This window comes from Chrysemys picta, chromosome 19 (genome assembly GCF_011386835.1).
Source record: "Chrysemys picta bellii isolate R12L10 chromosome 19, ASM1138683v2, whole genome shotgun sequence".
Taxonomy (NCBI): domain Eukaryota; kingdom Metazoa; phylum Chordata; order Testudines; family Emydidae; genus Chrysemys; species Chrysemys picta.
The window spans coordinates 17,643,973-17,669,594 of NC_088809.1; the positions used below are offsets into that span (position 1 = coordinate 17,643,973).

At 45.7% G+C, this 25,622-nt stretch overlaps 2 protein-coding genes across 3 annotated transcripts in view; both read left to right on the forward strand.

Moving 5' to 3' along the window:
* DHX33 (DEAH-box helicase 33) overlaps positions 1-16,821 on the forward strand; it is a 29,772-nt gene extending 12,951 nt beyond the window's left edge. For both annotated transcript variants that reach the window (XM_065573338.1, XM_008166167.4), the window contains exons 2-12: positions 761-921; positions 2,526-2,753; positions 3,564-3,734; positions 4,991-5,176; positions 6,212-6,323; positions 7,062-7,221; positions 8,112-8,200; positions 8,871-8,998; positions 11,254-11,457; positions 12,290-12,376; positions 12,883-16,821. In XM_065573338.1, the coding sequence (XP_065429410.1) occupies positions 2,595-2,753; positions 3,564-3,734; positions 4,991-5,176; positions 6,212-6,323; positions 7,062-7,221; positions 8,112-8,200; positions 8,871-8,998; positions 11,254-11,457; positions 12,290-12,376; positions 12,883-13,191 (1,605 nt within the window). In that variant the 5' untranslated portion in view covers positions 761-921; positions 2,526-2,594 and the 3' untranslated portion in view covers positions 13,192-16,821. The remainder of the gene's footprint in view (positions 1-760; positions 922-2,525; positions 2,754-3,563; positions 3,735-4,990; positions 5,177-6,211; positions 6,324-7,061; positions 7,222-8,111; positions 8,201-8,870; positions 8,999-11,253; positions 11,458-12,289; positions 12,377-12,882) is intronic.
* A 1,741-nt stretch (positions 16,822-18,562) lies between these two features.
* Positions 18,563-25,607, forward strand: C1QBP (complement C1q binding protein). The gene is made up of 6 exons (XM_005284471.4): positions 18,563-18,917; positions 20,247-20,397; positions 21,035-21,122; positions 21,723-21,818; positions 23,011-23,130; positions 24,471-25,607. The coding sequence occupies exons 1-6, from the start codon at positions 18,665-18,667 to the stop codon at positions 24,618-24,620; spliced, it is 858 nt and encodes a 285-aa protein (XP_005284528.2). The 5' UTR covers positions 18,563-18,664; the 3' UTR covers positions 24,621-25,607.
* The last annotated feature ends 15 nt before the right edge of the window (positions 25,608-25,622 follow it).

A 25,622-nucleotide genomic window follows, 5' to 3' on the forward strand; every position in this document is an offset into this window, starting at 1 on the left:
CTAGGCTGAATATCAGAGAAAACTGACAGTTCCAGCTGCGAATAGTCACCCAGGGCAAATTGTGGAAGCTCTGTTGCCTGGAACTTTTAAGACTAAACTGCACAAAACACTAAGAAGCCTAGTGTGGGAGCCAGTCCTGCAGTGGCAGGGAGGCAGACTGGATGACTGAATGGGTCTCATCTGTCTCTTGCTCCCAGGATTTTATGGGAGCATAACTTCAAAAGCTTTGAAACCCAGGCCCCACACTAGTGCCATATATACTGAAAATAAACCACTTATCTGAGCCTCACGAGCCAACTCCATGCTCCAGCAGGGGTTTCCTAGGCAGGTGCGATCCATCCAGGGGTCTGAGTACGGTAGGTTGCTGTGATGCTGGGGGAACCTAAAAAGGAAGAATTGTAGGCGTTGTGCTGTGCTGAATGTTCTTGGGAGCGCTTCTGTAGTGTACAGAACTCGGCTTCTATTTACTTGCAGTTTGCCTTTCAAATTCTGTACCAGGGACCAACCATGGGGAATGAGATGAGCGTTATCAAGTGAAGTGGTGTATCTAGTGATTAGAGCTGGGGTACTTGGGTTCTGTTCCCATAGGCTAAATCACCCTAATTCTTTCTTCCTCAGCTTTCCCATTGGCAAAATGGGAACAACACCTGTCTCTCGGAGGGATGAGACTTAATTAACAAATGTTTGCAAAATGGCTTGAGAGCCTCTCATTAGAGATGCTACAGAAATAACAGCTGTTTGTTCATTTGTTGCTGTATAGGGGAAACAGGCTCAGGGAAGACGACACAGATCCCACAGTACCTCTATGAAGCAGGAATCGGCCGCCAAGGCATCATTGCGGTGACCCAGCCTCGTAGAGTAGCTGCTATATCCTTAGCTACTAGAGTCTCGGATGAGAAGAAAACAGAGCTGGGAAAACTGGTATGTGAGGTGACCTCAAATAAAGCGGTTGAGATGCACAGTGGTGTTGGGTAGGTGAGGACAGCAGGTGGTGAGAGCAGTTGTATGGATCCTAGAACCACAAGGGATAAAGTGCTGTCTACATTTAATAGTATACAAGAATAAAAACACTGTCTCTTCCATCCAGCCCAGTGGCTGAGCCTCGCTTGGCTTTTCTCTCGCCATGTGGGTCCAGCTATGTTGCTTTTATTTAAAAAAAATGCTGGCTAATGAGTAAAAAATCAGCTTGTCCTATCCCCCTGTTCCAGCACTGATTATTGATGATTGCAACAAGCTAGGGCGTTCTTGGGTGGCAAGCAGAGCTGTGACTCTTGGGAACTTGCTGCAGTTGCTATGTGTGGTTTAGGGAGAATGGGAAAAAATATATAAAAGTGTTTAAGGAATAGACAGGGGCTTCCAGCAAGGGTGGTGGTGGTGGTGTCTGTGTTTACTGAATGTTTAAACATGAACAGAAGTGTACTCACGGCCTTTTCAGTATTCTGAGGGCCAAATGTTGGGGTTTTGGGTGGGTTTTTAGCACTGATCAAATCCTTTTGGTTTCTCTCATAGGATGCACTTAGGGTTGGAGTGTATCCCCTTGTTCGGTATTTTAAAAATTAAGCGGTGTGTTTCAAGGTCACAATGAATTTATCATAGTCTGCACCTAAATGGATGATTCCTCTCTCCTCCTACCCTCTCCACAACTTTGTTTTAAAGCACAGCTTGGCTTTTGTTGCTGCTCCTCGTGCTGCCTTTTTCCAGTTACGACCCATCTTGCTAGGGAGCATGTGACCCTTTGCTTTTTGCACTGGTGACAGAGAAGCCCTGCACAAACCTGGCGGCCTTTACCCTTCCTAGGACTAGTTACCTCTACAATATGCCCTCCTGCCTTTGGGTATGAGGGCTCCAAACTGCTAATTCACTGTTAATTTGAGAGTAGCCGTTTATAATAATCCACACGTAGCCCATTGGATGAGGTGTTCCGGGACAGAAAAATCATTCTGCGTGGCATCTGTCAGAGCCTCTGCAGCTGCTGTGTCCCATGGAACTGGTTTTAGTTTGGGTTAGGCTCATTACACCTGTGATATGTACAAATGGTCACATCCAGCACTTAATCCATGGTGAAACTGGAGTTGATGTTGATGGGAGTTGTGCATGTAAACGGTGGGCAGTGTATGACCTTCACTCTACTTTAATGTCTTGTATGTATGAATGCTAACAAGTTGTGATCCAGTTCACTGGCTTCTGGGAAAGGGGGGTATATCTTCTGTGTTTATTATATTTTACAGTGAATTCTTCAGGTTTTCTTAGGGGGTGAACTTCCTCTATCAGTGCCAGAAAATAGTGATTATGCTAGGATTTTGACAGCTCTCTTTGGGGTAGGTTAGAATCTTGGGGCTTGTGACCCACAGAATGAAAATACATGCAGCCTCCTTAAATTGCACTCGCGGTTCTAACTGGATATGGGGGACGGGATGGCTGTAAGGATAGTCTGGATGCTTTGGGATCCTTTAGTGTGAATCACAGCGGCTATAAATGTACGTGATTTGGTGTCTGTGCCTTGTCCTGCATGACTGTTTCCTTAGGTCGGCTACACGGTGCGCTTTGAAGATTTCACCTCTGAAGAGACGCGAATCAAGTTCCTAACGGATGGGATGCTTCTCCGCGAAGCCATTGGCGATCCCCTGCTGCGCAAATACAGTGTCATCATTCTAGACGAAGCTCACGAGAGGACAATACACACAGACGTGCTCTTTGGGGTGGTGAAAGCGGCGCTCAAGAAACGGAAGGATTTGGGCAAATTCCCACTCAAAGTGAGTGCAGATTCCCCACCTGGCCCCCAAGCAGAATGCACTATGCTGATGGAGAGTGGGGGTTCTTCCACACCTGTAAGGGCAGGTCTGCACTGCAATGGTTAGCTTGAGTTAGATACACTCCAGTTAGTGCACTAGAGAGAGCCTAGTTCCAGTCACTTCAGAAGAACACTGGAGTGACGCAGAGTGGTTTGGTTAGCAGCAGAGTGATTGGATTCGCCGCTGATGTGTTCTAATTCCAGCTTTTGCATCCACGCTGCATTACTAGCTGCAGCTTCAACAGCACTCGAGCTTCAACCCATCCCCACCAGCTAATTTAAAGCACCACTTAATGCGAGCTAGAGATTTTTTTGTGTGTGGACAGGAGTTGAGTTTGTTGTAACACACAAACTAACTGTGTTATGAAGAACCACCCTAAGGGCGGGGTCCTTGGCATGTTTGACTTTTCTAGCTTGAACACATTCCCTTTCTTGAAAGCCATCTCTTAAGTCTGAATGTTCTAACCAGGCGTAGCTGTTTTTAGTAAATGTCTGGAACCCTTTAAGCTCGCTTCTCCACTCCTTTTGTAGCGTATGGTGTGATATATGTATAACACGTGCTGGGGTGTCACACAGTGGGAGTGGATGGCTGTAGATTTGAGGGCCCGGAAGAAAAAAATGTAGCTCTCTTCTGCACTAAATGCCTTTCTTACCTTTTGCTGGTTTGGGTGTTCATCCTGGCAGTCTAAGGAGGCTGGGTTTTGTAGGCCTGTTGGCAAATGTCTCACGCTTGAGTCCCATTGATAGCACCTGCCTTGCTCCCATTTTGTAGGTGGTGATCATGTCAGCTACTATGGACGTAGACCAGTTCTCTCAGTACTTCAACGGAGCCCCAGTTCTCTATCTAGAAGGTCGGCAACATCCAATCCAGATCTTTTACACCAAACAGCCTCAGAGTGATTACCTCCAAGCAGCACTGGTGTCGGTCTTCCAAATCCATCAGGTACCACGGGCGTTTTGGGAGCAAGCATTGCTCCTGTGATGCTGCAGTTGGATATTTCATCTGTTATCATTCTGGCTGTTCAGATCCAAGTGATAGTTACAAGCATTGAGGATTCTTTTCGTGTCACCCCTGAAGTCTGAATGAGCTATATTAATGTGAGATTCATGAGATTCATGATCTCAAATATCCCATGGCCTGAAATTGCAGCTTGTATCGTTAGTAGAACTCGGAGATTGTTCTGTATGCTGTTGTATTCTCATCTTTAGCTTTCATACTTCAGTGTGGGCCAGCTGGCCCTATATTCTTTTAAAATCTACTTCTCGGGTAGATGATGCTGATGGTGTGACTGCGTTAGATGAGGAAATATTGGAAAATATTGCACTCCAGGGAATAATTTATTTGCACCCCATTACTTACAGAATTGTGGAATCCACAAAGAGCACCAAAATGAAAAAATGCCAATCTTCGATTATCATTAAGATCGCCTCCCTGATGTAGTTGTTAAGGGAAACTATAGAGAAAATGGAAATCTAATGAATTAAAAGCTCATCAATATTTTATGACTAGCACTAAGTGTTTCAACGAGAAACTGCCAGATGGTTAGTCTTGAGTTTTTGAAAGAGGTGCCTGCGGTTCTCGTCTTTGGAAATATATCCAGCGCGTCTCCTCTGCATTGGAGCATACAGTGACACGGTGCTTTCGGAGCTGTATGTATACAGTGGCTTTTAAGGGGTGTGACTGGCGGAAAGCTGTTAAATAAACCATTAATATCCTGCATCTGCCGCTGTTAAAATACTTATTGTTGCTGTGGTTGTAGGAATTGAACGCTAGTCTGGAGGTGAAAGGAGACTGCTAAGCAAAGTATGCAGCCTAGCTTTCCTAACTATTCTTCTTCAGGTTTTCATGTGATTACTGGCCAGCTGTACTGCCACTGGAAGGCAGACTAGCTTGTTCGTTCAGGTGCACTGGAAAGTTGTTGAATAAAGCAGAACCATCCGTTTCTCTCTAGTTTTTTTTTTCTCCTTCTTGGTGGTCCTACAAAGTGCTGAGCCCCCTTCCGTCTCAGTGAATCCAGTGGGAGCAGCACCTCACTCTGTATGCTCCCATTCAGCTTTGCTCCCCAGTTGCTCCATCTATTCTGCTGGTGGTAGGAGAGCTCAGAAGATTTGCTGCTACTGATAACGGCTGTTTTATTTCTGCGTGAGTCTTCTTCCCCCCACTAGCTTACACTCGTTTCTAATTCCCCAACCCCCAAGGAAGCACCTTCTTCTCAGGACATCCTGGTGTTTCTAACGGGTCAGGAAGAGATCGAAGCGATGACCAAAACCTGCCGAGACATCGCCAAGCACCTTCCCGATGGCTGCCCCCAGATGGTGGTGATGCCCCTCTATGCTTCACTGCCATACACACAGCAGCTCCGAGTCTTTCAGGCTGCACCCAAGGTAAGCCAGGCTGGGGGACACCTAGGGGAGCTGATGCATCCACATCACTGTCCATTTCCCTGCACAGGAAGGGCTGTACTTCTCGTGGGTTAAAAGCAATCCTCATTTATGACCCTGGCTGACTACTGCCTGGAGACAGGAGGGTACATGTTTTCAGTGCGATATGTGGGGTGTCACCCCTATAAGTCTCTCCTCAACATTAGCCCCAATATGGGAATAATTGCCCTGGATACAGAAAAGGTATTGGAATGAGGGCCCAAGGGCTTGGTAATGAGATGCAGAGCCTTTGGAACGTGTTCTATAAGGATCCTTGTGGACGAAGAGCCTCGTCACAGAAAGCACCATTCCAGATGGCCAGCCTCACTGGGCAGTTTCCAGGTCGTACTGAAATTCCAAGAAGACTAACCTCCAGGGTGTAGCAGACTTGGCAGCGCTGTGTGTATGTGCACAGAGGAACTTACATTGCTACAGCCTGTGTTGTTCCTAGTCAGTGGATAAATTAGAACCCAGATCTTAAGGGATTCTAATCTCATGCCTTTCACCAGAACCAAAACTAAAAAGATGTAAAGGCTACACTGCAAACAGCCCTTTGGGGGTCTTGTATTTGATTTGACTAATTGTTTTTGATTGCAAAGTTCCTTTCTTTTAGAAATCTGCCCAGTAGCTAGAGTTTTAATGTAGCCATACACACTGGTCACACTGACACAATACTCTAAAGTGTAACCAAGTCAAAGTACACCAATAAGGATGTGTGAATCTTGGGACTCTGAGGTGGGAAAGTGGGAGCTGGGACTCCTGCAAGTGTGGCCTACTGGATACAACCCTGGACTGGCACTTGGGAGAGCCTGAGTTCTATTCCTGGCTCTGCCGCTGGCCTGCTGGGTGACCTTGGGCAAAGTCACCACTGCCTCAGTTTCTCCATCTGTCAAATGGGGATAATGATACTGACCTCCTTTGTAAAGCTCTTTGAGTTGTATTGCTGCGAAGTATTAGATAAGAGCTAGGTGGTATTCTTTTGTTTGCTCTTCCTCCTAGGGCTATCGCAAAGTGATCCTTTCAACCAACATTGCGGAAACCTCCATCACCATTGCGGGAATAAAATACGTTGTGGACACAGGCATGGTTAAAGCAAAGAAGTTCAGCCCTGGTGAGGAGTTGAGATGAGTGATATGGAAATAATTTTTAATTCTTGATACGTATGTTGAGGCACTAAACCCTGATAGAAGCTGATTTAAAACACCCCTCTGCCCCAGTCTTTAACACGTCGTATTTCAGGCGGGTTTTTTGTGTGTGTTCATCCTGTCAACTGAATGTGCTTTCTTCCCCAGTGCTCATCTGATCCTGGGACAGGGTGTATACAGGGCTGTCCATTTGTGGGGAGAGTCAGCTAAGTGTGGAATTCTACCGGGCCTCCTGGGGTATGTCTACACTACAATTAAAAACCTGTGGCTGGCTCCTGCCAGCTGACTAGGCTGCGGGGCTGTTTATTGCAGTGTAGATGTCTGAGCAAGGTGGAAGGGTCCCAGAGTTCACGCTGCAGCCTGAGCCAGAACATGTACACCCTAAATAGCCTCTTAGCCCGAGTCAGTTGGTATGGGCCAGCCGTGGGTGTCTACGTGCAGTGTAAAAATACCCCTGGAGCTGTGAAATGCCACCAAGTGGATGCAGCACCATGTAGCTGTCTTCAGGTCTTGTATGCTAAGCAAGAATAGGCCTGGTTAGTGTTTGGATGGGAGACTACCTTTAAGTGGTGTTGTTTCAGTAGGAGGTGCTCTGTCTTCCCCTAGGATCAGTGCTCAGCCACTGTGTGAATTTGCACTAGCTGCGTTTCCAAAGCCCCGCATATGTGAATATTCACTAATGTGGACTCTTTTTCCTTTCCCAGAGAGTGGCCTGGAAGTGTTGGCTGTGCAGCGGGTGTCAAAGGCCCAGGCATGGCAGCGTACAGGGCGAGCGGGACGAGAGGACAGTGGAATCTGTTACCGGCTCTACACAGAGGATGAGTTCGAGAAGTTTGATAAAATGACAATACCTGAGATACAGAGGTGAGAACAGAATCCACTTCCCCGAACACACAGCCTTGCCTTCCCTTAGCCAGACCTGCCGCGTAGCCAGAATCTGCAACTCTGAAGGGAGGCCTGTGAGCGCTGTGAATGGGTATGGGCTGAGGAAGGGCATTCAGAGCTGGAGACAGAACGGTGTCTCTGCTGGCTTCCTGTTGTGGTTAATTCTGTTTTCACAGCTTGGGTGTGTTTTGTGATTGGGGCGCCTGGAGCTGTCAGCGCTCAGGTTTTGGCTCCATCTCCACCAGCAGCCCCATTGTCAGGAGAAAGGTGTCAGAAACAAGAAGAACAGGGAATTTTATTGCTCCTCCTCCATCAGTTCGGACTTGTAGCTTTTTCTCCCCATCCCTTTTAAGCTTGTACTGTCCCATCTCATGTGACATAACTGGCAGCAGGCTGATGAGGTTACAAGGGATAGCTGAAGTGACTGGTTTACCCATTGTGTCCTTGCTCAGCCCTCAGGGAGGGGGCTCCGAATCCAACAAGGTCTGTGCCAAATACCATCAGCTGTTCTGGGGAGATTCCAACTTCCAGTGTCACCTTGGTTGTTACCCTTTGAACTCCGCCCTTTGTATTCTACTCCTTTCCCTTATTACGCTTCTCCCCCATTCCTGACAAAAACGAGTGTATAAAGGCTCCCTCTGCTACTGTTGCTGCTCTTTCCTCCCCTCTGCTGTGTGACTGGAGGTGCTGCTGGAAGAAGTAGCCACTCTGCAGAAGTTCTGAAGACAGGGGAGCGCGGAGGTCACTCTTGGGCTGGTCTTCCTCAGCGTGCAGGATTTCAGAGGTGCCAGTCGGGCAGGTCTGCCTGACTTGCCTCAACAGAGGCAGGTGGTTGAGGTGGTTCTTATTTTTTTTCTTTCCCTTTGCAGGTGTAACCTGGCCAGTGTGATGCTACAGCTCCTGGCTCTGAGAATTCCCAACGTTCTCACCTTTGACTTTATGTCCAAGCCATCCCCAGGTAAGTGGGTGTGAAGGCAGCGTTGGAAGGAGTGGGTAATAGGTCACTGAGAATTTATCTGAAAATAAATGTTTTCGCTGAACTGATAATGGAGAGCGGGGGGAGCCTGTATCATAAGGAGCGTAACACTTCCTGGACAGTTGCCACCTCTCCCGATGGGTCTAGCTGACAAGTGAACTCATCAAAATCTTCTGCCATCTGGGTGGACTGGAGTCCCTTAAGTGCTCACTGACTGTGGTCAGCGTTGTGAAAGCAGGCCCACTGGTGGCAGGAGCTGGGGAATACAACTGCTCAACAGAGTGAGGAGCAGCATGGGATAAAAGTAGGCTGGAGGTGCAAAGAATCTGAAGAAATCTTGGTGGGAAGCTTCTAGAGAAGGAGAGCAACCTGCAAGGGTCCTGACAGGGCTGCTGCCAAAGGCTTGGCCTGGCAACCTGACCTTTGCTTCTATTTAAAATATAATTTGTGAGTGTTGTGTCAGTGGAACGGGCCTGGTGGACAGCCTTGGAGGCTCGAGCAGGTTAATCATAATAGGCACAGCAGTGCCATGTCGTTGTCTTTCACTCTGATCCGGAGACACTGCCTCTGATGGTGCCAGGGGGAGTCCTCCTAACCTCTGCTGATATTGCCAACAATGAAGCCAACCGGCTGTACCATTCTGTCTTGATAGATGCCATTCAGGCAGCCATTGAGCAACTGGATCTGCTGGGGGCTGTGGACCGGAAGGAGGATCAGGTTACTCTGACCCCACTGGGAAGGAAGATGGCCGCATTTCCTCTGGAACCCAAATTTTCTAAAGTACAAATGATAGGCAATAAGCTCTTTATTTTTATCTGGATTTATTTTTCCATAGTTATCAGTCTCTTATTCTCAAGCTCCTTAAACGACTTCCTTTTGATTTGATAATGAGTTAAGAGATTTGTCTTGACAAAATTTCCCACATTTACCTTCTGATTCCATGTAAGATTTCCACATAAGGTAGAACGACAAGGTACCTTCCATACAGGTGCTGTTACCATGATACATTCCTAACAATACACATGTTACTCCTGGGGGAGTTCTGCGCCACTGCACATGCGCAGACTTTATGTCCCCCACAGATTTCTTTGCTTCCCCGCAGAAAAATGACTTTCTGACGGGGAAGCAAAGGGAAGCCACAAGTACGGTCATGCAACTCTCCCCAGCAGCATGCTTCAGGTGCCCAAGGCAGCCAGCAGAGAGGTAAATCACTGTGGGGCAGGGGGAGGGACTGAGGAAGACCTGACTGGTGGCTCCTACCCTGTGCCGGGCTCAGCTGCTAGTCCCGGCTGGGCTAGGGAGGACGGGACTTCCTCTTCCCATGCATGGCATCCAGAGCCGTATCAGACCCACCCTCATATTTCTCCCCTGGCTGTAAGAAGCTCTGCAAACTCCCTGCGCTTCTTACACCAAGCGCTCCTCAGCTGCAGGGGGAGGGGTTCCTGTTCAGGGAGCTGCTCTCCCCTTCCCCCAACCGCAGGGCATCCAGACCCCCTCATACCCAGACCCTCCTGCTGAGCCTCACCCCCCCCACCCAGAACCCCCATGATGAGCCACACTCCCCCTGCACCTGGATCACCCCAACAAGCCACCCATACCCTGACCCCCACCCTACCGAGCCCCAACCAGCTGCACCTGGATCCCAACCCCACTGAGCCCCACTCCCCCAGCATCTGGACTCCCCCAGCATCTGGACCCCCTGCAAAGCCCCAACCACCTTCACCTGGACCGCCCTGCAGAGTCCCATTACTGTTGCACCCAGAACCCCACAACAAGTCCCTGTGCATCAAGATCCCCCTCCCACACTCTGATCCCCCACTGAGCCACCCACACCCAGATTGCCCCACACAGAGCCCTGGACCCCCCACACTAAGCCCCTCCACACTTGGATCCTGCTTTGCTGAGACTGCCTGCCCACACCTGGTGCAGAGGGGCAGGGCACTGGAGTGTTTCTGGGGCGGGCCCAGTCCTTGCGCTGTGTCAGGGTCGGGTGCAGCCTCACTGCTGAGTCTATGTCCTTGGGGAGAGCTGTACAGTGATCTCCCACCGCTGTGCAGCCAGTGGCCTCTGCTTCCCAATGCCGTGCTGGGGCCTCCACATTTATTTGACAAATACAATTTTCAGAATTTTAATTTTTTTGGCCTCAGGAGTAACGTGCAGAGCATGAGTGCCTGATTGGGCACTGATTCTGCAGTTTCTGCTTACCAGCAGCTCCTATTAATATCCGTGAGCATTGCTGCTATGCAGTAGATGTAGAACTTGGCCCTGAGTACCTGTAGCCTCGCATGCGCTGAAAATCCTAGTAGATTAGAGAGGCACAGTTTTCCTTTACAGAAACTGTACTGGTTTGTCCTGTCATATCCTGCTCATCTAACGGGTGCTTTATAATCCTATTTACTTCAGCCATTTCCTCTGGTACTGAAGTGAGGCTTACTGGTTTGGAATTCACCTTTAGTGCCTCTTGTTGATAGGTAGGACATTTGCTCCCCTCCTTTCCTCTAGCACATTAGTTGATTTTAATGAGGCAAGTTAGAGTTGAAACCAAAGTTTCCAAAAGAGCTGACTTTGTCTTACTTACAATTTTCATATGAATGAGCGGTGTTAGGTTGAAATTTCCTTAAAATGATCAGCTCTCCCCAGTCGTGTGCGTGTATGTGTATATCTGTGTGCCTAAATAGTGAAAGTGTGTAATTCAAGGTTTGTGAGTAGTTTAGCTCATTCAAATGAGGACAACTTAAAAGAATAATCCTTAATGATAGTTATTATTACCAGTGCCTCCGTGATACTGCATTGGCATGAGGATGGACAAGCTATGTCCCCTAGTACATCTCTTCCCTCTGTCTTCTATGATTTTAAGAATAAACCAGAGTTCCCCTCTCTTTTATATCTGATCCTATTGAGCCAGGAGTTAGTTTAACACAGAGAAGGTATCTTTTCAAGTTTACATTACCCACCAAGATTACTGTGCTGTCGAAATCTGCCAACTTTCTAGCTGGTGAAACGCATGAAAGCAGCTCTTGCTCTGTGCTTTGCAGACTATCCTCATGTCCCCCAAGTTCCACTGCACAGAGGAGATCCTGACCATCGTGTCCCTGCTCTCGGTGGACAGCATCCTCTACAACCCCCCATCCCGGCGGGATGAAGTGCAGTCTGTCCGGAAGAAGTTCATTTCCAGCGAGGGGGATCACCTCACCCTGCTCAACGTCTACAGAGCCTTTAAAAATGTCAGCGGTAATAAGGTAGGTGGGGATGGAGCCTCTGGAGATGGTACAATAACTAGTCTGCTGGGGATCTGACCTCTCTCCATGTACCTGCACTTCGCTTTGCATCTGAGTGCCTCCTAATCAATATATTTATCCTCACTATGCTTCTGTGAGATGGGAAAGGGCTAACCTCATTTTACAGGCTGAATAAGTGACTTAATGAAGGTCACACAGGAACTCTGCAGCAGACCTGGGAACCGAACCCATCTTTCGAGGTCCAGGTGAGCACCTTAACCTCAAGGTCATCATTCCTCCTTGTATTGTTCCAGATGGGTAGGATTGTGTTTCAGCTGACCACCAGAAAATGCCTGGCAATGCTCTTCATCATTTCAGAACTCCTTACAAAGAGATTGGGCCTTTCTGCAAGTTTTTTAGATGAGATTTGGATTTAATCCACAAATCAAACTCTCCAGTCTGATTTCTAAATATGTAGAGTCGCATCCTGGGCTTCCTAGCGTGTTTCTCCTCCTCAGGGCCCCCAGTGTGATTTACAAACTTGATGCTTCAAGGAATTGCTTTCACCATCTCTGGGGAGGAAGCGCAGAAGCTGTTTCATGGCACATGTCAAACCCACAAAACAGTTTAGGACTGTGGATGAGGAATACTGTGTCTAATTGGAACTGTAGGAGGGAATTTAGGTAGACTGAGTATAACTATCCATATTGCGAATCTGGCCAGCAGGGTAGCAGCTCTCTGTTGAATGGGTATGTGATTTAGGGACTTTGGTTTACATCTGATCCAAAGACAATGTCCCTAACATGCTTGATAAAGAAGTGAATTGTTCTGGCTTCCACTTGCTCTGCTGCAGGAATGGTGCAGAGAGAACTTTGTGAACAACAGGAACATGATGCTGGTGTCGGACGTCAGAGCTCAGCTCAGGGACATTTGCCTAAAGGTAACTAGTTGCTGTAAAATTCTTCTGTCTTGTTATTGTTTTACCTCCCCTCTATCCCCGAATGGCTTCCCTGTACCAGATCCTAGCAGAGGGAAACACTGTGCCTTCAGTTCCTGGTTTGAATATGGTTGGACTGAAACTAACTCCTCTAACGGGCAGCTTGGACCCGTCTCTGGGCAAGCGTCCCGCAAACTCATAATAATGGCAGGTGTCCAAGCTTGAATCGGAATTCCCATTCCTTTTGAGCTTTTGGTCGTACCATATTTGCTTTTCAAACATGTGCACCCACAGTTATTGGAAGGGATGCCAGAAAGCGATAGGTGATGTGGGCTTTGTTGTTGCGCTAGAAGCCCTGATTCCAGTCTCACTCCCACCATGTGGTGATTGTGAGACTTTTCCAGGCTTGTTTTATAAGACTTAATGTTAGTAGGGTGTCTGATCTTGAGCTGCAGGGCACCAAACACAAGGGATTGCCATCTCTCTCTTTCTCTCTCGTTACTAACCAGCTATCGTTACCGATTGAGTCCTCCCGATCGGACACGGGGAATATCCGCCGCTGCCTGGCTCACAGCCTCTTCATGAACACTGCAGAGTTGCAGCCGGATGGCACCTATGCCACCGTAGACTCCCACCAGCTGGTGGCAATCCATCCCTCCTCGGTCCTCTTCCACTGCAAGCCAGCCTGCGTAACGTACAACGAGCTGCTTCACACCAACAAGTGCTACATGAGGGACCTGTGTGTAGTGGATGCAGATTGGCTGTATGATGCTGCACCCGACTACTTCCGCAGGAAGCTGAGAGCAGCCAAGAACTGACCCACCCTTGGTGTCACCAGGCTAACTGTGGGGCATTCCGAGGGTCATGGGATCAGATTTTTGGAACGAATGTACAGGAACAATAGAGCTTTGCCTTGCCAATCCGGTAGGACTGGACAGGAAAGAGCCATACCTCATGCACTGTTGCTGCACTGGCTTAGAACAATCATCTTTTATGACAGTTAATAGATAAGAGGGAAATATTATACATGTATATAGTACGTTTGTAAATCTATATATGTATATATTTGGGGGCGGGGGGTGATGGTCTTGGATTTCAGTTTTTAAAACAGAAGTATAATGGGGTTGTGTATGAAGAAATGAGAGTCCCAAGGGGACTCTTCTGAGCAGACCTGGTATTTTTTGACAATTGCCCTTGTATCCCTCGCAGGTTTTATCGGCAAAAAGTTTTAAATCTTTATGTATAATTATATTAACAGGACAAAAATACCTTTTTTAAATGTACATTTTTCGGAGGGAGGTGCTAATGTATTTTACCTCATCAGTCATCTTTCTGCCTGATGTCACTTTCACCACCTTCTTTGACCCATCTGAAAGCCAGTAAAGAGTTATCTGAATTGACAGCTCTTCATCACCTGTGCCTGTTTGTTAGACAAACCTTGTGGGGCTGATAGAGGTGAAGTGCCATTAAGAGAGGATGATCAGTTAACCCATGTCGTCTGCTAGCAGAGAGACTGCAGGCATGTCTTTCAAATGCGCTGTTAGTTCTCATTGCTGCATCACCAGCCCAGCTGTGTCTTTTTAAACAAAATTCGTCTCCATCATCCAGTTGGTTTTCATGTAGCTGTGTAGTGAACCGGGTGCCATGCAAGTAAAACGCTTCCAGGGCTGCCCCTGTATGGCCACACCAAAGTGCCAATATTCCTGTGGAACGCTGGCACTTCACTACAGAAGTCGATGTCAGCACTGAAGAGGTTAGTTCTAGGTTGGTAGGAGGGCTGTCTCTGAACCTTGTACACACAGTTTTTCTTGCATACGGATGCAGAATCTGAAGCCAGTTGGCCATTGCAAAGCCAAACTAGGGAAAGCAATGGATTGGCATTTGGTCCTCCTAAGTCTATGTTTATCTGTAGCTCTCCGTTGTTCACAGCAGTGATCTGTGGCTCTGGCTTCGAGAGCTAGTGCTGAAAATCATTGTCTCTCAAGCAAGAGAAGTTGATGTACGTTGCCTGGTGGTTGTGGTCATCTGATATTAATACGTAATGTGCACGCATGCTGCAGCAATAAGGGAATGCGGGGCTCACCACCACCAAAGAGTTAAATCTAAGGAAAGGATCAGCCACTGCAGAGCTCTTATAGGTAGTCTGTATTGTTAAAGAAGTTGGGTAACGTTTCCCCAGTGAGTTGGATGCTTCTGTTAATTGGCAACAAGCTATCGTCTGTGAGATCTAAGTTTTGCTTGGGCAGGCGTGGCTAGTTATATTTTGCTCGCAATTTATAACCATGTAATCCACAGAAGAATCATAAAAGTGCAGATGGTAAAACAGATATTTACAACTGAGATGGCGAAAGAAGTTAAGTATAAAGATCCCAGGCTCTCTACATGGCAGACGGTCTAACGAATTAGCAAAAACGGATATCTTCCATACTTGCTTTTTAGCATTCCCACAAAGCACAGATCTTTAAAGAAATCTCTGCTTCTTACTTAGGAATCCAATCCGACTGTTGAGTTTGGCAGTGGTCTATTATGCATCCCCTCTCTCCAAAGGCCACTTGACTTTATAACCAGCTGTCTTCTGAGTACAGTCCTTTCCTCTGTTTTGCTATTAAGACACATTATTATTATTCCTCAGTATGTGTGTGAGGGGTGGAATTCGGACTGTTAACTTCTGTATTTTGCCATCTGAAATTTTTGCGCCAGTCTTTGCCTGAAGAGATTTTCTTTGTCATGGCAACCAAAGGTTTCAAAGTAGAAGCAAAGACTTTGTTTCAGACTCAACCCAGAACTCTGGCAGCAAAGAAATTGCCCTCCACCATGCCTGTCCCCCCACACCTTTGTTCATCCTTCCTTCTTGGCCAGGTTAAAACTTCCAAGTTCACTGCTTGGAGATAGCAGATCACTGTAAGTCTTATCCTTTGCAATAGCTCATCAGGTTGTTTCGTGGCAAACTTTCCAGGAAAAAAAAAATGAAGATGTAATTTGGAGTCAGACTTCCTTCAAAAGCTCTTTAATCATCAGATATTTATTTTCCCCATTACAGTTTTACACCAGTATTTTTCTGCTTTTCTTGATTATTTTTGTTCTTCATTAGACATTTGTAGCATGGCAACGTTGGCTAGGAACGCTACATCTGTCTTCGGCATTTTGGGTTTCATCCAGCATCTAGTGGTCAGATTCTTCTCTGAAGGAAAATGCAATAAGAACCAATCTTATTTTTTAATCCTGTGTTTTATACAGGGACTAAGGCAGGTTCAGCCAGTCTAATTGCTTGATTGACCAAATATTACTTGCCCAGTAATGTCTTGAATGAGTGGAATGGACTGTTCTTATGTCTGAATGGGGACGGAGAAAAATTGTAAGAAGTTTTTAAATTATATCCTTATGAGTACTTCTAAAATAACTTCTCTGGGAGAGGCAACTTCTAGTTTCAGCAGAAATCTCTTTGCACAGTTTGAGTTGTTCAGTTTTAGGATGAGATGACTTAAAGCAGATTAGATTTCTAAAAGGGGAAGATGGGAAACTTTTTTATTAAATAATGTGGTTAGTTAACATGAGCTGCTCTGGGATATCCCAGTTTGACTAAAATGGTGTTTAGTCCACTCTTGTATTTTTCAAACATCGATTTTACTTTTAAAAAAGAAATATTTTAATGGTGCTGCTCAGGGATAGAATCATATTGGAAAACTCATTATCCTTGTGAACAGATAAACTGCTGACTTCACTGTGTGATCTGCAGGGAGAAGTTACACTTTCTACCTTGAATTTTTTTTTTCTGGTTAAATGCTTCACAATTACACAGTATGTTGCAATAGGCCTTCTCGACAGGCTACTATTATTCTGACTACCTTGGTCCTCATCCAGTGAAATCTATGACAAATACCTCTCTTTAAAACCGGAATTACACTCTTAAATATCTGCAAATCACTGATTCCTAAGAGCAGCATTAGTGTAAATAGGTGCACTCCAGTTACACAGTACGCCTAGAGTATCTTCCCTTCTGCTTCCAGGAATAGTGAAGTGTATCAATCTATTTCCAGACAAAGTGACACTGAATTTTTACAGGGGTCTAGAGGAGATGTATAAATGTATCCCTTAGTTGTGCCTCTCACTGTATCCTTGTTGGAAAGAAACATGCTAAGGGGATGAGGGCAAAGATGCCTCCTTTCTATGTATGACCAGCTGCAATTCTGGATGGCATTTCAACAGTATGCTGCTACTTCAGTTGTTATAACGCATACAAACTGCAGGGAATTATTAAAACACCGTATATAATTATTCCTGTGTTTATACAGAAACTCTGCATCTGTAGGGGAAAGTGGAATAAAAGCACACTTCGTTTGGACAGCCTATTAACAATATGTTTGGGGATTGGGTGTGGGGAGGGGAGATCAGAAGCAACTAATTTGTACATTTGACTTTCCCATAATAAAGAGATGGCTAAACTCCAAGTTCAAGAATCTGTTGTCTTGTGTTCTATTCATAGCTCAGGCTTTGAAGTGAGGAAGCTAAGTGGCTATTAAAAGTACCTCATGGAATGTTTAGGTACAAATTCTAATTTTACATAGTGATTTTCTTTTTTGTACTTTGGATTCTTGTAACATGATGTTTTATTCTAAGCATAGCTTTGCTGTCATGACCTAAAGTCCTTTTGTGAATGTGTTTTCCTGGTGTCTTTTATTTATTGATTGAGAGCTGGTCACTAGAGAGTAACATCACTAACTCATACAAAAGGTCAGCGTGTTGTGCCAGGGTGCATGTCCCCTGGTCAGTCCTTCTAGCAGAAGAGCTGGCTTCTATTGCCAGCTCTGCAACTGATGTGGGGAAGTAACTTCTCCCCTCTGTACCTTAGGATCCACATCTGTAAAATGAGAATTATAATTACCTTCCTTTTAATTTTTTTGAGATCTATGAATGAAAATTGCTACACAAGGGTTAAGCCTTTATTATGGTAATCAGTGTTTCCAAATTTATCTACCTTCTTAGTTTTCTTCATTATGGAAGTTACACACACTAGTGAGTGAGGTAATATATCTTACTTATTGGACCAACTTCTGTTTGTGAGAGGTGTTCAAGTGACAGGTTTCTTTTGCAGGGGAGATAGGTGGGGAAAGGCTTGGGGTTTTGTTTTACCTTTTGACTGCATGTTTTAACGACATACCGACGAGGGGGAGACACTAGCCGTTTGATCACTGAAGTGTAATTGCCACTTCAGCAATTATATGCTTTCAAAGCTGTATTTGGTGGGAGAGAGGGAGTCTGCTTAATTTAGACTTAAATCATTGCGGACATGACCTTCAACAGTGAGTAGTGATTTTGGGTGTCCAAAATGAGGCGCATTAAAGAGTCGTAATTTTCTGTGGCTGCTCAACTACCGGAAGCCTTTAAGGCAGAGATACTCAACAGGTAGACTGTGGGCCCAGTCCAGCCTGCCAGAGGCTATTAAGTGGACCCCTACATCCTTTTATTTATCATCATTATTTTCTCTGGAGTCTGGACCTTGACCAAAATAATTGACTACCTATACTTGAAGCTGTCTCAAGTTGGCATCCACAATCACTAGTCACTTTTGAAAATTGTGGACTATGGTTATTCTCAGCTGCAGCACCCTTGCTTTGTGCTGAAATCGGGTGTTGGCTTTTTGGTGGAAAAAAGAATTCCTATGGCTCAGCCTTCACACCTGGTGGGAACCAAGCTCCGTGGCTACCCCTTGTGAGAGCAAAGGGGGTGGGATTATAATGCGTCTGCCGCTTTCCTGGGCTGGTGGCGCTGCATGGATGCAGTAGGGTTGCCAACCCTCCAGGATTGTCCTGGAGCCTCCAGGAATTAAAGATTTATCTTTAATTAAAGATTATGTCATGTGAGGAAACCTCCAGGAATACTCCCAACCAAAGCTGGTAACCCGAGGACGCAGCCGGGCGAGCGTGGGCCCAATCCAGGCTGCCAGGTGCTTTGCAATGGCCCCCTGGGGCGGGGACTCTGGACTCCATTTGCACAGCGCCTCGCACGGGGGTGGGGCTCGGGGCGCTCCAGCCGGGCCCATGGAGCCAAGTCCGGAGGCTGGGGGCTCCTGCTGCCCTGGCTCTGCCCCGGTCAGCGCTGCGGCCTAGCCGGGAACAGAAAACCCCCCACTCCAAGTCCGGCGCCCCACACCCCGGAAAGTGGGAGAAACGCTTCCGGGTGATGACGCGCTTCCGGGGGACGGCTTGCACTTCCGGGTGAGGGGCCGGTCCCTGTCCTCTGCTCCCCCACGTGCCGTGCCCTCGCCTCACTCGGCCTCGCTCTCCTGGCAGGATGCTGCTCGCCCGGGCTCTGCGCTCCGCCGCCGCCGCCCTCCGCCCGCTGCCGCAGCGGGTCCCGCCCTCCCCGCTGCTGCGGCCCGCGGCCCTGCTCTGCGACGCCCGCCCGCCTGCCGCCCGCCCCTTCACCCGCAGCCTCTGGCTGCTCAGCGGGGACGCCGCCGGGACGCAGCGGCCTGGCCTCCTGCGGCCTCAGCGAGCCTCCCCCGCCAGCGTGTCCTGCGGCTGCGGCGGCCTCCACACCGAGGGTAAGAGCGGGGGGTGGAAGGAGGGGGGCGGCCGAGGCTGGGCGACGCGGGAGTCCCGGGAGAAGAGCGGGGTTTCCTAGGCGCGGGGAGCCCCGTCCCCCGGCTCCAGCGGGCGGGCGGTTCCCAGTAGAAGCGGGTTGCTGGCCTGGGCGGTCAGGGGGCATGTAACAGGCCCAGGCGGACGCTCCGCTTCTGAGCTGCAGCCTGGGGCTGGCGCCTTGTGCGGGACGGCGAAGGGGCCGGGAGCTCTCGGTCTGGGCTCCGAGCTCCTTCCCTCGGAAGATCTGCAGCTGTAAACCGCTTCTCTCTGTGCTCATGGTGTTCCCTGTGTGGCACGTGGGTCCTTGTGTTCTCTGCATCTCAACAGTTCCTAGGCACAGAGTCTCCTGTGCATCGAGATGCTGGGGATGGATGGAAGATGTCCGACTGTAGCAGAACTGGGAATTGGGTCTGTGGGATTCTGTTCCTATCTTTGTCACTGACAAAATTGTGACCTTGGGCAAGTCACTTAACCTTTCTGTTGTGTGTCAGTCCCGTATCTCTTTCCTCCCTCCTTCCCCCCCCCCCCCCCATCTTAACTTCAGCAAACCCAGTGGTGAAATACAGATAATTCACCTGCTTTATGGAAAGGGTTGGTGATGCATAATGATTGCAAAGCAGTGTGCGCTCCTTAGATGGATGTTTAAACAGGTATTTATCTGTATTGTAATCTTGTTTCAGTCATGGAGGTATATTGGGATTGTCAGCCTCTGACTTCACTCCTAGGCCCTACAGGGCAGATTCTTATGCCTGAGATCTGTTGTAGTCACTGGGAACACTGCTTAAGACTCCAGTGATTCAATCCAAGTTCTTGTGCTCACTTCATTAATAATGTAGGTGCTTTTTTTCTAGTGTATTGTACCTATATCAATACTTGTATGTATTGAAAGAACAGCTTTTAATAATGGCTTTTGGTAATGGCGTGTTACTTAACTCTTCATCCAGAACTTCAGCCCCTTTGGCAAATTAAGGGTTCTCACACATCATCACTCTGCACATGCTTTAATTCTTTGCCCTCTTCAGTATAATGCTTTTCAGCTGAACATTGCAAAACTCTTTATGAACGACTAGGCCTTCCAATCTCAGTATAAGGTATGTGGTATTATCTCCCACCATCACCACTTTATACCAGGATAAACTGAGGTACACAGATGTTATTTGGTCAAGTCAGTGGCTAAGCTAGAAATAGAATCCTGGAGGCCTAACTTCATTTTCTCTTCTAGCCACAAGGGAACAATATTTCTCTAACTCGGGTGTTTTAATGTCTTCATCTCTTTTTATTCCTCCCAGGGGACAAAACATTTGCAGAGTTTCTGAGAGCTGAAATTAAAGAGGAGGAGAAGATCCGGAAACATAAATCCCTGCCCAAGATGTCTGGAGGGTGGGAGCTAGAAGTGCATGGCACTGAAGCCAAATTGTTGCGGAAAATAGCTGGTGAAAGGTAAGTGTGAGATGGGTTTTTCGATGAGCTGATATTTGATCTTGTCAGTGAATATAAGGACTTAGTATAAATACCGGTGAAGCAGGATAAGCATGTCTTGTCCATGATAGATGTTATGTTAATGAAAAGCTATTAACTTAGTACTGCTTCCCAATGTCACTTGGTGCTGTCATCCAGGCCAAGTGGAGATTACAAAAGCTTTGTAGTCACTTCATTTTTCCATCCTGTAGTGCAATGGGGTATACTTTGCCATTGTATCTTGCCCTGTGTCTTCTAAGGATTCATGGCACCATTTCACCCTAAGGGGCAACAGGAAACACGAATTTAACCTAGTAAACTGAAAATGCATTAGTTCATAAATACAGGGAATTTATGGGGTTTAAACTTCGTGTAGTGCAATGGGGTATACTTTGCCATTGTATCTTATCTTAACATTTATCCTTGAGAGTAGCACACCATACGACGTGCTGGGGAAATTCAGTGAAGTGCACAATATACTTCAGGCTCCGTTATTGACATCCCAGATTGAATAAGCACCTGAAACTTTGTGAGCAGTAATAGAGCTGTGAGTATCAGTTCAACTAATATGGCTTTTATCTGGTATTTAATCTCATCCTCTTGTTACATTGTGTTGAAGGATTACAGTTACATTCAACATTAACAACAGCATTCCACCAACATTTGATGAAGAACCACAAGAAGAAGAGAAAGCTGATGAACAGGAGGTAAATTGACAGCCTTTATGTACCCTTTCAATAAGTGCAGTGTAGTAGAGGAGGACATTAGGCATTTGCCTGGTCTACAATTAAACTACCCTCTCCCTCTTATTGCAATATCAAAGGTAGAAAGACACTTGGTAGGCATAAAATGTGCCCGTACAAGAGGATCCTTTGTAGCTAAAAGTGAAAGGAACTAAGATGTTCGAACTTATAGCTACCTTTGCAACTTGCTGTGATGAAGTACGGTTAAAAAAAATCTTAATCCATAAATATATTCACACACCCCTTGATCTTTTATAAGGCCTTCTGTGTTTATGGTGATGGTGGGATTTAATCAGCCGGTATTACAATAGTTAGTAAATAGAATCACTTACCACTTTTAAAGTGAGCGATGTGATGGTTTTGAGGCAAAAACTTGCTTTGCTGTGAACACCGATATTAGACATATTCGAGGAATCTGTGTAGTGTCTAAAAACAAACCAGTTTAAGTTTTGTAGCAGTTGGTTTATGTACTGCCTGCTTTCCCCACTGGTCTTTGTATAGAAAGTAGTTACCTAGCATAGGTGGAGTCCAATGCTAACGTGATCTTCCTCTTACTTTTCATAGCCTGAACTTACATCGACTCCTAACTTTGTTGTAGAAGTAACAAAAGATGACCCCAAACAGACTCTTGTGCTTGACTGCCACTATCCTGAGGATGAGGTAGGTATCATGAATTGGAGGAAGTGAACCACTGGTAATTGTGGGTTGAGTGGGACAATGCACTCTGATTCTGTGCATCGTCTTATTCCTCTTGTCTGGTCAGGCAAGATTTTGCTGTACAACATATATGCGCTTCCATAATCTATAGACAGTCCTATTACCATCTTGTTCAGTAAAAAGCAACAGAGGGTCCTGTGGCACCTTTGAGACTAACAGAAGTATTGGGAGCATAAGCTTTCGTGGGTAAGAACCTCACTTCTTCAGATGCATCTGAAGAAGTGAGGTTCTTACCCACGAAAGCTTATGCTCCCAATACTTCTGTTAGTCTCAAAGGTGCCACAGGACCCTCTGTTGCTTTTTACAGATTCAGACTAACACAGCTACCCCTCTCATCTTGTTCAGTGTGACGCAATAAAAGGTTTTAAATGTTTGCAGAGCTGGGAAGTTCCACTCCACTCTGCATATCCTGGTCTCGCTTCCCTAAGTATAGCTGCTTGCTTTCCTCTGGTCTAATAGCTTCTGCTGAACAGAGTAGGCAGAAGGAAGTGAGCAGCAATTTTTAGCAGTGTACCGTAACTTGAAGGACAGCAATTTAAATATATATATATTTCTACACAATACATAATTGACTTGTGGAATTCATTGTCCCTAGATGTCATTGAGACCAAGAGTAGTAGAATTCCAAAATAAATTAGACATTTTTTCTGTTGAGAACATTGCAGTTGCATTTGACTTTTTTTAAAAAACCTTAGTATAATCCTTAGAAGGGATATAAATCTTAATGCTTCATAGTATAAGCCAAACTCTAGTTGACAATGTTTAGGAGGAAACTTCTTCTTGGGTTATTCCGGAATTGTCCATTAGAAGATTTTGTATATCTTCCTCTGAAGCAATTGGTACTGGCCACTGTCAGAGACAGGATAATGGGCAACAAGTAATGGTGGATTGATCCATTATGGCAACTTGTGTGTAAGTGTCCTTACCACATGTACTCAGCAAGAGGAGAAGTAGGGACTCCTAAGTATGTTAATAATCAAAACCTGCAAGTGTAGTTAGCTTTACCATGTGTCAGTCATATTGTTGTGCTCCATAGCTTTTGCCAGCTAATAACGTTCCTGATCCAGAATGTAATGGCTGAAGGTGCTCTCCAGTTAGGGCAGTTCTTCCTCACAGATCTCCTTTCTTGTCTCAGATTGGACGTGGGGAAGGGGAGAGTGACATTTTCTCAATTCAGGAGGTCAGCTTTCAGCCCACTGGAGAATCAGATTGGAAGGATACCAACTACACTCTCAACACAGACTCTCTTGACTGGGTAGGTGCCGCTAAAACCTGTGTAGCACATTAGACTGCATAGAGCTTAACTCAACTCGTCCCATTTGTTTTTCTCTCTAGATGTTGATATAGTCACCAGGAGCCCTGTCCTGGGATCGCTTCTTGGTGAGCTCTCATTGAGAAGGAGAGTCCAGTGGTTAGGGTGCTTGCCTAGGACTTGGTATTCCCTACTCTGCCCCAGGCTTCCTGTGTGACTTTAGGCAATTCTGTGCCTCAGTTCCCCATCTGTAAAATGGGGATAATAGCACTGCTGTCCCTTATAGGGGTGCTGTGAAGATGAATATAGATCTGTTAGGTGCTCAGATACTACTGTGATGGGAGCCATCTATGTACATAAGATAAATTGAAGTCAGTGAGACTTCTGCAGGCTGATCAGTAGAATACTGACCAAGTATCATTTAGTGAAATTATCCCAGTTTTGTGAAAATTTGACAGATCATTTAAGGTAAAGTTAGAAGACACTCATGCATGTTCTTCTGACTGTGTGTTACGGGCACATTTTATTATGCATATTTTGTGTGTATTTACCAAAAACCTCACCAGGCACTTGCTGATACCCTCTAAATGCCAGTGATTTAATTGGAAATCCACGTGGGAGAAAGGATTGGTATGTGCAAGTCCTTTTGCAGGCTCAGGCCTGTATCAAGAAGTGAGACTCACTGGCTGGAACAATACTGCTGATAATGCCAGAGGTTGAGATGCTGATTTTTTTTTTTTTTTTTTAAACATACACAATCAAATTGGGCAAAGGGGAAGGTCTTCTACATCCCTGGTTCACATTTACTGCTTAGTACAAAACGTGTTTCTTGGGGTGGTGTTATGACGCAAGTCTACTTGCAACTCTAAAAATATATGAATATGAAAAATGCAATGTATGATTTGGAAAGGAACTGAATCTTAATGGAACAGGTCTGGTACCAATCTTCTGACCATGCTGGCCAGACAGTATTGAAAATAACCTGTGTCCAAACTTCAAATACATAGCATTACACGGAGAATCTTGGGTGGGATAAAAGGCTTGTTGGTGATGCAGATGGTCTTCAACAGACTTGATTTACTAGCTTGCATTGTCATTAGACCATCTCAGTATTACAGTTGGGTGCAGTTTAGTAGAAAATAACAGTATATTAACCTCCATTAGCGGTCTCCTCTATCATTCCTGTATTAGTCTCCTGTAAATCTTGCTCCTAGTTTAGGCCTGCTGTGAGGAAGGGAACAGGTTCTATCCATTCACTTCTTCCCAGCAGAAAGCGAAATTCAAAAGGGCATTTAAAGTAATGCTTATCTATAATTCTGTTTAATTATATTAATTTCTTGCAGAAGATTTATGACCACTTAATGGATTTCTTGGCTGACCGAGGAGTGGACAACACATTTGCTGATGAATTAATTGAGCTCAGCACTGCATTAGAGCATCAGGAGTACATTAAATTCCTTGAAGACCTTGAAAGCTTTGTCAAATGTCAGTAGATTAGGAAATTAAAAGTCAAAGCCTACAACTGTGGATATCCTGTAGCAGTACTCTTACCTGCAGCTGATACCACCAGTAAGTTTAAAACTTCAAAGTGGGATAAACATCATGGAAAACTAAATGATTCTCAATGATTGCATTTCAAATTTAATTTATGTTGCAGCCTAGATTTTAAGTTTTGTGTCATTCTCACACCTCCCACCAGTTTGGGTATTTTTGTACAATTAAGAAACATGATATAATGACATGAAGAATAAAATCCGCTCAAGAAAAAAAAATTATTTTGGCTTTACTGTGGCTGGTTAAGAAGTGCTGTAAATTGGTCAGAGGCAAATACTTAGGTAGAAGTCATAGATGCCTTTTGGTGGGTCATGGGGAAGCTGAGTTCTTAAAATTCACAGACTGCCTTTTATTTATGGTGGTATATAATATTAGACTGTTAAATTAATTTGCCTCAACACAGAAGGTGATTGGAGGCAGGAGAGGAAGCATATTGTTTCTAGATGAATAGTTCAGATCTTATCCAGACTGATGACAGAGCTGCCAACACTGACTTTCATCTTGTAGGAGTTGGTTTCTCAGGCCACTTCCTAATGATTAGATACCTGCGTGACAAATCTTGCAGGCAGACTTATGCACTGTGAAGATGCTGCTCCCTTGCCCCTATTCCTCCTTTTTGGATAAATATTTAGAATCCACTGATGCCAACTATGATATAGTAAAACTAGGCTTGCTGGATTAATTTGACTGCACCATTGAAAGGATTGAGTTCCTGACAACTTGGAAGGCCCAGCTCATATTGGTTCAAGTTAAGCATGCATGGATTAACTCTTGTAGTATTTCAGAGCACCACTACCCTTTCTGTCTAGCTACTTAACATTTTCAGTTTGTTTTCCTTTACATGTTGAAATTGAAATGTAACATTTCTAGTATCTAATCTTTCAACTACATTGTTTAATACAAGTTAAATAAACACAGGAACCCACTATCATGGGGTTGGG

Bases quoted from the DNA above. Each gene is read 5' to 3' on its own strand.
- C1QBP (XM_005284471.4), top strand. From the start codon at position 18,665: ATGCTGCTCGCCCGGGCTCTGCGCTCCGCCGCCGCCGCCCTCCGCCCG. The intron at 20,398-21,034 runs GTAAGTGTGAGA...ATTGTGTTGAAG, and splicing joins CGGAAAATAGCTGGTGAAAG to GATTACAGTTACATTCAACA. The intron at 21,819-23,010 runs GTAGGTATCATG...TTCTTGTCTCAG, and splicing joins GCCACTATCCTGAGGATGAG to ATTGGACGTGGGGAAGGGGA.